Genomic DNA, 11342 nt, shown 5'->3' with positions numbered 1-11342 from the left:
GCTGGAGCAGGCATCATGCACATCCCACAGCAGGTGCTGCATGTAGTGCAGTCCAGCTGGGGCAGCCACTACACGCAGGGCAGCAGCTGTTCTGGCCAGACTGTGCTGCATGCTGTGTGCAGTGCCCATTCTAGCTGCTCCATTATGTGCTGCACAATGCAGGTCTGACCAGCTAGAACAGCCACCAGATCAGGTATGCTGTGGGAAGGGAATGAGCAAGGGGAAAGGGAGAGGGAAAGGGAAAGAGGGCAGTATGTAGGCCAGATCTGGTCCATGGACCAGCCCCACACCATGCATGTCATGTGGGTCTGATCACACCCGGGGCAATACTGGGGTGGAGGAGGTAGATGATGGGGCCCCCATATGTTTGATTCCCCTGCACTAAGTATAAGCTTGGCAGGATTTGATTTAAAAACTTGATTTCACCTAACATTTCACAGACCAGTTAAAAAAGTATTTTCATCATTAACAATTCATAAGAGGGGAAGAACAGAAGGGAGTCACTAGCCAGAATATAGAAGGCCAGTCTTTGTAAAGTGGAAAGTGTTGGGGTTGGGGGGGTGGGGGGGGGTTTAGGAAATGCACCTAATTACTTGTCAAATAAGCAGTTTGCTTCTTTGTGGGGGGAGGGAGGAAGATAAGAGGATACTTAAACCCCTACCCAAAGCTTAAAAAAATGGGGAGGAAAGTATTTGTGCTGGACCAGAAGCAACAGCCATGGAGCAAGACATTTGAAGCAGCAGAAGGAATCCATGATGCCCAAGTGAGATTCCCCAGTTCTCTGCAGCTGTGTGTTTAAACTGTAAAAAGAAGCCGAGCAGGCTACTGGTGAGACTAGTACATGGAGAGAAAGACTTGTTGGAAAAGATACAAGTTTTGGTATTTTCTTGGCCTTCTCATTGTTCTGGGGGGGTTTTTTGTCATCCCAAGGGCAGAAGAGCTTTATGTTGTTAAATCAATAAAAATCAAAATAAAAGGCTTAAAACAAAAAACCATTTAGCTGTTGAAAATTATTTAAAAAAATAAAAATCAAATTCTGCCAAGCCTAAGTATTTCATAACATCTAAATCTTTTTCATTCCGAGTAAGACATAAAAAAGCAAAATAAACTGAATAAAAAGGAAAGCAAGCAAGGCTGCCATAATGACAAACAGTCCCAGGGACAAAGTTGGCAGTACAGTGCCTGGGCAATCAGTTGCTCTGCATTCACTTCATTTGCCCAAGTCTGCACAACAAGTTGCATTGGTACCTAAAATTCAGGAATTTGAAGTCAAATTTCATATATTAATCTCAGAAATTAGAAGACTATATGCAGAAAATGAGATTCCTCTTGAATCCTAAAATAAGACACCCAATATACCATGTCAAGTATGGAAACAACGTATTTTCTTCCTTTCATAACATGATAGTACTTTGAAAAGCAACTGAGAAAATAGCAAAGCTGTGTACCGAGGAAGAACTCTTTGTTTATTAGGCATAGTTGCCAATTTTAGTGACAAAAAAAAAAAAAAAAAGAGACTCTCCTGATTTTCATTCCTGTTAGTCTTACAGGCAAGAAAGTAAAAAGACAGAGCGTGACCCTTAGAACCTTCCTCCTCTGATGCATCAGAATTATTTGATGAACCTGTCTGCACACTTAAAATGCCCATGGGTTGCACTAAGTGCCCAAGTTGCCCTTAAGAATGGTCATTACTCAAAATGATGGGTAAAAATAGAAAAAAAAAAAACCACCCCAGTTTGAATCCTGTTTCTTAACCCAGTGCTGCAGTTATAAGTGGACCATCAGCTAGATGATGATAGAGGGAACTCATTTGAATTGCTTAAGCAAGTTACCAAGAGCCTAGGACATAAAAGCAGCAGAAGCATTGTGAGACCATATTTCCCCAAAAACAAAATAAGAGCTATTGGAAAAGGTTCAGGGAACCAGTTACCTCTCATTATTGTAGAACATCCTAAGGGCCAAATTTTCAAATATATCTAGTCAAGTAACAGTCCAGATACACAGAAAATTCCACTAAGCACTTAATCTTAGGCATCTAACTACTGGGGGAAGTCTAGACAGCTTGAGGAAGATAAGGGGTTAGAAAATTCAGCTACTCTTTTCTGACATACAGGAGCAGAATCCATATTCTTGGGGTTCAGGTAACAAACAAGAAAATAGTTGACGGAACAACAAGGCCCATGTAGCAAGTGGATAGACGGAGCAAGGATGCCTCGACAGGGAAAAAAAAAGAAGAAGAGGTTTTATTAGATGTCTGTGGCTAGACAACATAGTATCCATTGTAAAATACCTGTTTGGTCCCCAAGAGGCTCTAGTCCAGAAAGAGGGGCTCAGGAACAGTGACAGGCAAAGTCAGCTAGTACATTCTGAGTCTCAGTTTTTACTAGTTGAAGACATGCCCTACTAGTAGCAGATCTTCACCTTGTGCCCTGTGGCCATTTCCCACAATGCACTCTCAGGACTTCAGATAAATTTTGCTTCCCAGAGGTGGTTAGACCAAGTACCACAGATTAAAAATGGCTGACAGGAACTGGGAAGCAACTAGCTTTTGGAAAGAAGCATGAAAGTTCCCTAAACATAGGGGACTTCTACATATGGCTTAACCCAGCCAGTAAGATCCAAAGGAAAGCTATTAACATTTTCCAGTCTAGAGAGGTAGTTAACTGTGTTAGTCTGAAGTCAGGAAGAAGGAAGGTCAGAGTGGTACCGTAGGGCACTTTTACACATACTTTGGGATGCAGCACCAGGTGCTTTAATTAGTGAGCTGTGCCGACTGAAAAAGAATGCCCACGCATCACGTGCATCAGTGTCCCCACACTGAAAAAAAGTGGTGGCAGGGCGCTTTGAACTAAAGCTCATTGAACACGTTTTATTTCAAAGTGCCCTGCCACCATTTTTTCAGCTTGGGGATGGTCATACACATTATGAAGGCGGCTGGCAGAGTGCATTAAAATTTTCTCGTTCCAAGACTCAAGTAAAGAGAGTCTACTCCAATGTGCTGGATTTCCAGCATGTCAGAGCAGGCTCCCTGCACATCTATAGGAGCCCTTGGGAGCCTGGGAAGGGGCAGGGTAGGGGAGCCAGCAGGAAGAACAGATGGCAGTACCCATCATCTTGTCACTCTCAATGCCAAATAACTGTACTTCTACTCCAAAGAGCAGAACGTACTCTGAGCTTTAGGCAACCTCTCAGCCATCAGGTATTTTAGTCTCGCCAAGTGAGCTGAAGGTGTGAAGACAGGATGGAAGCAAAGCCGCATTTCTCCAGGGCTGCTAAGAAGTGTCCTTTTAAGGGCAGCTTATGGGAACAGAATGATCTCTTGCAACTTCCATGTTACTCCCCACAGTCTGGAATGCACTGCAGGTAGGGAATTGGGGATTGTAAAAAGGAATCTTGTCCCGACGGAGTGCTTGAAGGGAGAGGCTGGAAATGGAATATGCATATGATGAAAGCTATCACTCTCCAGAGTCCCTCGAGGAATGTGCCCTGCACAGCAGACAGTTGGACAATTGTGGGGAAGGAAATACAACTACACCCTAAACTGCGTTGGGGTGTGCCTCAATCAGTGCACAGCTTTGGCACGTGTGGTGTGACACTTTATACACAGCACATGCCCATCCAGCGGAAAGCAACCATTGTCATCAGCTTCAATAGACAGAGGCTTCCCGCAGTCCTGAGGGGAGAAGAGGACAACACAATGGTCAGTGACGGCCAACATGAAGGTGGATACAGTTCACTGAACACCCAGAGCGGGGGGGGGGGGGGGGGGGGGGGACAGGAAGAGTGGTAGAAACCTTAAAAATCACCTCACACTTGTAGCACTTCATGTGGAAGTTTTTCTCCAGTGCCACCACACGGACAGTTTCATCCTTCCCAGGCTCTGGCATGATGGGCTCAGCACAAACCGAGCAGCGAGGGGCATACTTTCTACAATACACAGGAAAGGAGAAAAAAAAAAAAACACTCACAACTCCAGATTTCAATAAAAGTTATGGGACAGCCTTCCCACCAAGGACTTAGCTAAATGAAGAGTGCAAGAAATAAGCGAGGAGTCTGGTTGTCCTTCGGCAAGGCCAGTTACATTGGGTGGCAGTGAAGTTAGCTTTCCTTCCTTTGGAAATAATGACTACATGTGCAATCTCCTACCTACCTATGGTAGTCATCCACACAATGGGGCTGATTGGCCTGGTCCACAATGAAAGAAGTGCCCTCAAGAGGGCAGTGGCACACCACACAAGTGAAGCACTGAGGATGATAAGCGTTGCCTGTGGCCTTCAGCATGCGGTCTGTAATCGTCTGTTTGCAGACACTGCACTTCTCCAGGGTGCCCTGGGGAGAGGGAAAGGTGATTCAAGACAGGACCAGCCCAGCCCAGCCCAGCCCAGCAGTACTGCTACAGGGGTGGCAAAATAGACAGATAAGGCAACCTCTCCTTAAGCAGCCAAGTGGGGCACAGTTGGAGCAGCCCAGACAGAGGCTAGGCTCACCACACAACCAGGCCTCCTGCCCACTCCTTCCTGCCTATAAGAAGCCCCACCCTGATCTGCCATCCCAGGAGTCACTCACAGCATAGCACTCCTCACAGAAGGGCTTCTCATCCACATTGTAGAACTGCTGTCCCTGCAGCTGCTTCTCGCACTTGAAGCAGGTGAAGCACTCGACATGGAAGAGGCAGTCCAAGGCACGCACAGCTGGCTGAGTTCGTGACAGGGGCTTCTGACAAAAACCACAGAGCTCTGCCAAAGGGAGGGAGAAGAGGGTGAGATAGGAAATAATTGCTGTCACCCCAGGTGCTACACAGGGGAAACATGCGTACACACACCTACCAGAAGTTGAAGCTTCCACCTGTGGCGACTGCTCCATGTCCTTCATGAGCTTCTGTGTCAGCATCTCTAGCTCTTCCACCTCCTTCATGGTCAACAAAGAGTTCCCCCTGGGAGATTCAGAGCCAGTGCCTCCAGGGATTCTTGGCTATGGGACAAGAAATATTCAACCCTTGACAGCATGTACAGGTAGGTGGGGAGGCCTATGTTTTGTTCTTGCCCTTTACAGTGACTCTAAGGAATAACCTCCCACATCTTTTGCCTATTTATCTCCCCCCCATGTGAACAAGTGAAGTCCTTTCCACAGCCCTTGCCTGGCCATTCCTGTTCAATAAATCAGAATGACTTTCCTCTGCCATCCTTCTCCCTCCCACCCCCAGGGATATACTTTCTGCTATAAGCCATGTGGAATGTAGCACTCCTTACCTTGTCACAGACAGCAGCTGGCTGTCCTGTGGGACGCAGCTTCTCTTGTACTGGGGGTTTGTCCCGCTGCTGGGCATAGGCAAAAGTAGGGGGCTGTGGCCTTGGAGCTGGAACCCTAGCTGAGGGGGCTGTGAATCGGGTCTGGCCAGGAACAGTAGCATTAAATCTCACGGAGTTAGGGGGAACACCTGGAGCACTAGCACTTGGTTTGGATCCAAGTTTGGGGGAGCTTACAGTGGGCGATGGGTTGAATTTAGGAGCAGGTTGGGCTGGTAAAGGAGAAGCAACTGGGGCTGGTACTTGTGGCTCTGTGGCTGGGGATTTTCTGCACTGCACTGGTGCTGCCCAAGGGGTTGAAGCAGGGGCCACGTCCACCCCAGGAGGTTTAGGTGTGAAGCCTCCACTGGGTTTTGGTGTGATCTTGGGGGGGAAAGAAGCAGGAACTGGAGGATCTTTCACTGCAGACACAGTTTCCACATGGCTTTTAAGGGCAGGTGTTCTCAGGGGAACTGCAGATCCAGGAGATGCCTACAAAAAGGGAAGAATGGTGGGGGAAGGAGGAAAGAAAGGAGATAGCATGTCATGCTAGCAGTTGTCTACCATGCTTTGGGGGTGGGGGGGTGGGAGAGAAATAAATAGTAAGAGAGCACACGCGTACACTCCACACCCTCAGCATGAAGTACACAGGAAACTGTGCCACTTCCTCTCTTCATGAGGCAAACTCATATGAAAAAACAAAAAAATAATCCATTCCCTCAGACTGCTGGGGGCTAAAACAACACCCCCCCCAGAAGAGCCCTTCTTTCCTCTGTACTCCAGCCCCCACCTCTTCTATCCAGAGGTTCTGACAACCTTGGTATAGGATTTACGTTTTTTTGCCCTTCTCTCTGTATCCTCCCCCTACAGCTGGGTTAGCTACTTCCAACTGAGACAATATTCATTCAGCCTCCCATTTATATTACAAATCAAACCAACTGGCCACCCCTTCCCTTCACATCTGATCCATTCAATTCAATGCACCATGGTACAGCTCACCCAGGACTTGAAAGGGTCATTCTTCTCCATGTCATCCAACATTGAGGACAGAGAGTCAATCTCCAGATCTATGCTGCTCACCTTCCCACGTACCTGGGCCACCAATCATGCAGAAGGAAAGAACAGAGTATATTGCAGGGACCACCCCAACATGAACTGCCACAGCCCTAGGTGCATCTCCTGCCCTGTTATCTGCTGCAGTGGAATTTTATGAGACTAGGCTCATGGCACAAACCTGAAGCTGGTTCAGGTGATAGGTGGGGATTAGGCACATGGTCTCCAAGCACTGTGATCAGCTAGGAGTACACATTCCAGGTATATTGCTCCATAGCATGTTTTCAAGTCATGCCTTCCCCAGGAGCAGAGCACTCTGTTCTCTGTCCCAGTATCTGCAGTGACAGAGCTCTGGACCCCTTCCACTCTCAGCATCTTCCCACTGCTGAACTCTGCATGCACATAAAAGCTGCCCCAATACTAGGCAATACTGTCTTTTAACCCACATGCTTAGACCAAAACAAGGAACTGAACTAGTCCATCTAAAACCATAGACCAACTGTGGTTCTGCTCACCTGTGGGATGGCTACTCCAGTCCCAAGGCCCTCAGCCATGGGTGGAGGAGGAGAAGGAAAAACCTCCTCTGGGGCTGGAGGGAATGATTCTTCAAAGGGTGGTGGTGGAGGAGGAGGGAAAGCACTGTTTGGAGAGAGTGCCATCTCCTCTCCCAGAGGGGGTGGGGGTGGCAGCGGCAATTCTGCAGTGAAAAAGAAAAGGAGAAGGTTTTGGTTCTCTTTTACACTTCTTCAGTACCACTCATAAGAGCAACCAGAGTACTCTCCAGACCAGGAGTAATAGTGCTTTCCAGGCTAGAGTCTTTAACCCCACAACAGACATGCCATCACACAAGGATGGTTCCCCTGCTCCCCACTCAGCCTTGAATTGCTCACCTGGGAGAGGATGCAAAACAGCATGCATACAAGCCAATGCAATTGGCATCTTACTTTTTATTTGCCAAGAGAGGGAGACATGTGGAGCCAGGAAGAAAAGAACAAGCCAGAATGCACAACTCAGAGATGCCTTCTAGAGAATGGAGGGGTCTCTTAATTCTAGTCTGGGCCCTTCCTCCTAATGAATCTGAAGCATTGCCAGTGCAGTTTTATGTCCAATTAATATTAAAAATGGAAGGTACAATGGGCCAGCTTCAAGAGGTGATCTGGCATGGCCAGGCAGTTAGAACATTTTGCTAAGAAACAGAAGATGCAGATTCAAATCATGCTGGGCAGGCACTTCCAAATTTTAGCCTCTGCCCCCCCCCCGCCAAAAACCAGCAAACAGAAAAATTGGAGAAAAAGGTCCATATAGCTGTTTGAACTGGAGTGGGGGGGGGAGTCTTATAAAACTTTTGTTCAATCTTAATTAAAATGTGCCATTACAGGTGCCTCACCATAAGGTGTTATAATGTTCCATATATAGAATCTAATTATTGGAGGGTTGTTTTTAATTCAACCCTCCACTGCTGGCAGCGGGGGTAGGTGGTGAGGTGATGTCAAGCAGCTTGCCCCTTGCTTGTACATGCCCCCCTGCCATCCCTCCCCTCCACCTCTTACCCCCTTAACCTTACTTCTCCTTAACCTTCCCCCTGCCTCCACTTATCCTTGCTCCATGCCAGTGGACTCCAATCCCATTCTAATCCGAGGCAATGAGCACAGCCCCAGCCCAGCCCCTGTAGCAGCTGTCTGGACTGCATGCGGCATGCCACCACAGCAGGGCTGGGTTGGGGCTGTGTTCAGAACAACCTGCCAGTACAGAGCAAGGGTAAGAACAGGGGAGGGAGAGGGGCAAGCAGGACAGCAGAGGCTGCGTGGGAGGGTGGTGGGGGTGGGGAGATGGCAGGGTGCAGAGGTGGTGAGCAGCAGCTGCAGCTATGGCTACAGCCCTGACTCTGGGTAGGGACAGGAACCCAAGCCACAGCAGCAGCCTGCCTCTTTACTGCCCTCATAGCCAATTCTACAATGAGCGACACCTCCCCATCCTTGTTAAAAGGCAGGGAAAAATACCTAGTCTTACAATCAAGTAAATATAGTACTTGAATACTAGAATATGGTAAGAATACTAGTGAGGAGGCACAATCATTATCTCCCCTTCACCCCTGCCTTTTCTATTGGGAACACCATGCTATGTATCTTAAGACCAGTGATGAGAAACATTTCCCTCCCCCCGCAATCACATCCCCTCCTTTACCACATTCTGGTATTGTGGTACTCGCCCCAATGCTAGCACTCTTCATTTTTTGGTTCAGCCCTACACAAAGCACATTTGAGTTCTCGATGTACACTGCACTCTCACATATAGATAATGTGTCACAGACTTCACATACCTTCAGCAAGCTCAGGTGTAGAAGCTGGTGGGATCTCCCCCACCTTCCCTATTTGGGCACGTTGTGCACCAGCCCCAGGAGGCGGTGGCAGAGGTGACTCAGAAGGACCAACAGGTACAGCTCCCCCATCTTTGAAGGGGTTCACTTTGGGTTTGGGAGCAACCACAGGAGCAAACTTCTTCTGGGGGTTGTAGAAGGCAGGGGTAGAAATATTGATGCTGACTGTAGAGGTCATACGAGTTCCTGGGGGACCTGGTGAAGCCATCTTGTTAATGGCTATTCAGCACCTGTGGGAAGAAGGCAAGAACAAAAGAGGCACAAGATGTCAGACATGAGACTGTAAAAGAGAAATGCAAAGGAATGTGAGGAATGCACAGTAGGAAACCAACAGGAATAAGGGTTGTGTGTGTGTGTGTACACATATAGGTTCAACAGAGGCATTAATAAATCTTGGGGTACCCCTTGGGATTGGAATACAGCAAAAAATGAGACTCTTAAATGAAAAAGTATACAAAATGAACATGACCCCAACGATCTAATTTACTATCTTCACTCAGGGATGGTATAAGGCAAGGATGACTATCCAAAGCAAGTGACATCCCCTACACCTCTTCCAGTACAGAGAAACCTTCAACTCAGTGGCTGTCAACTGGGGGTATGTGTATCCCTAGCAGTACTTAAAAAGGTCATAGGGGGTATGCAGTCCTAATGAGGCCGATGAATGCTGCCTGCATGTGCGCAGCTGCAGCACAGCATGCAGGAAGCCAGGAGTTGGGAGGCTGGGCCAGGGGCTGCACAGCCAGCATCCCACCCCACCTCACATGCAGATCCAGGGGCACACGCTCCACCATGCCCTCCTGGGGTGCGTGCAGCAGCGGGAGCCACCCCACCCCTCCCTGGACAAGCCAGCTCATCTGGGGGAGGGGGCAGGTCCCGCTGTTGCATGTGTCCCAGGAGGCATACATCCTGGGATCCGTCTGCAGGATGGGGCTGGGACTCTTCTTGGCAGGGGCTGGGGGCTGTGTTGGGCTGTGCTCTGAGCCAGGTGGCAGCAGCACTGGAAAGGGGCTATGGAGAAGGGCTGCAGCCACCCCAGATTTTGCCATAGCCCCCACAACCCTCCTCCCAGCGCCATCGCCACCCACCCCGAGTGCAGCGCAGCCCAACCCCTTGCTGAGAAGAGCCTGGCTCAAACCCCAGCCCACAGTGGCAGCCTGCCTTGCCCCACATGCAGATCCAGAGGTACACAGCCCCACCCCCCACGCAGCTGAGTCCTACACCCTGTCCAAGCAGCCCCTGCCCCAGCCCCATTTCCTGCCCACCACTGGGCCAGCCCACCCCGAGCACAGATCTAGGGGCACATGCACCCATGACCTCCCAGGTTGTGTGCACTGGTGGGAGCCACCCCCACTTCCTGCACAAACCACCCATGGCTCCATCTGGCCCTCTGCTCCAGCTGTGTAGTCCCAGCCCCACTTCTTCCCTCACTGCAGGGGCCTCAGTCTGCCCCCCCTTTAAAAACAAGAAAAAAATATATAAGAGGGTACCTGAGCTGGAACTTTGGAAAAAAGGGGTACACTTATTAAAAAAGGTTGAAAACCACTGCTTTAACCCTTTGCTGAATGGCATGAATAAAGATACAGTACTTACAAATCTAAACGGCAGGAAAGAAACCCAGGAGAACAGAGTTCTTGGAGATGCCAACCTTCTGCAGAGGGGCCAGCAGCCCCTTGAAAAACAGCAATATTTGCATACACCAAATCACAATGCTATCCATTTGCTCCTGTATCTCTTTTCCAGACACAATACCTACCTCCCTTTCATCACAACCCCCCCCGCAAACTTTTACCTCTAGGCCCAGTTTTCTCCAGACAGCTAACAAAGCACAGACAGCTGCAACGCAAGAACAGAAGAAAGCCTAGGGGATTTCACAGCACAACACATTCCTCAGACAAAGTCTCTGTCTTGCTCTCCTGCTCTGATGGTTTTGCTGTCCCCGTCACTGCGGTACTAGATAAGAGCTCTTACAGCATCCTTACTAGCTGCAACAACGGGCAGTCTGTCCCGCCTCCTCCCTTTCCTACAGGAAGTGACTTCTTGATCTAGCCAGCCTCACTGACACTCTTGGAGTCACTCCTCCCAGCCCCTGCTGCACAGATGTTGTACTAAAGCCAGCTCATTCCACTTCTGACCTAGCCTCAGGGTGCAGCAAAGTACAGCGCTGCCAAAATAACTTCTTTTGTTCCACTGTATGCTCACAGTTATGCCAATGCTAATGTGGCATGTGGCTTACCTCAGTCAGCTAGACCAGTGTGCCACAGCAAAAGTGTGCCATCAGAAATGAACAGGTGTGCTGCAGAATTTTCCTATGGCAATGAGCTATGATAAGTATAAGGATGGGGAATGCCTCAACAGGTGTGCTGAAGAAAATTTTTATTAATAAAAGTGTGCCTTGGGCTGGAAAAGGTTGGGAAACACCGAGCTAGACATATCTAGTGCTGGTATAGGAACTCAGCTCTTTAAAGAAAGGTGGTTGGGGCGGAATCTCTTCAGAAATAAAACATTCCCCTTAATCTTTCCATGAACTAATTTATCATCTTTAAGATATTTCCAAACTCAGCATAATCAGTACTGGAGATTCCATGATAAGAGTGCCAATTTCTAAAAAACTTCTCATCCCGATA

The 11342-nt window shown here is 48.5% G+C and overlaps 1 protein-coding gene across 1 annotated transcript in view; it reads right to left on the bottom strand.

Annotated features, from left to right (window-relative positions):
- Nucleotides 1-2216: 2216 nt before the first annotated feature.
- The window catches only part of ZYX (zyxin), a 12720-nt gene continuing 3594 nt past the window's right edge, over nt 2217-11342 (bottom strand). The window contains exons 2-10 of the mRNA XM_090044127.1: nt 8659-8945; nt 6854-7035; nt 6285-6377; nt 5250-5777; nt 4827-4971; nt 4567-4736; nt 4151-4329; nt 3807-3927; nt 2217-3673 (exon numbers count right to left, since the gene is read on the bottom strand). Coding sequence (XP_089900253.1) covers nt 3563-3673; nt 3807-3927; nt 4151-4329; nt 4567-4736; nt 4827-4971; nt 5250-5777; nt 6285-6377; nt 6854-7035; nt 8659-8923 — 1794 coding nt within the window. The 5' untranslated portion in view covers nt 8924-8945 and the 3' untranslated portion in view covers nt 2217-3562. The remainder of the gene's footprint in view (nt 3674-3806; nt 3928-4150; nt 4330-4566; nt 4737-4826; nt 4972-5249; nt 5778-6284; nt 6378-6853; nt 7036-8658; nt 8946-11342) is intronic.

This window comes from Crocodylus siamensis, chromosome 4 (genome assembly GCF_052110815.1).
Source record: "Crocodylus siamensis isolate JL-2025a chromosome 4, ASM5211081v1, whole genome shotgun sequence".
Taxonomy (NCBI): Eukaryota; Metazoa; Chordata; order Crocodylia; family Crocodylidae; genus Crocodylus; species Crocodylus siamensis.
Note: the sequence above shows the minus strand (reverse complement) of the source record. Positions and strands in the feature narration are given on the sequence as shown.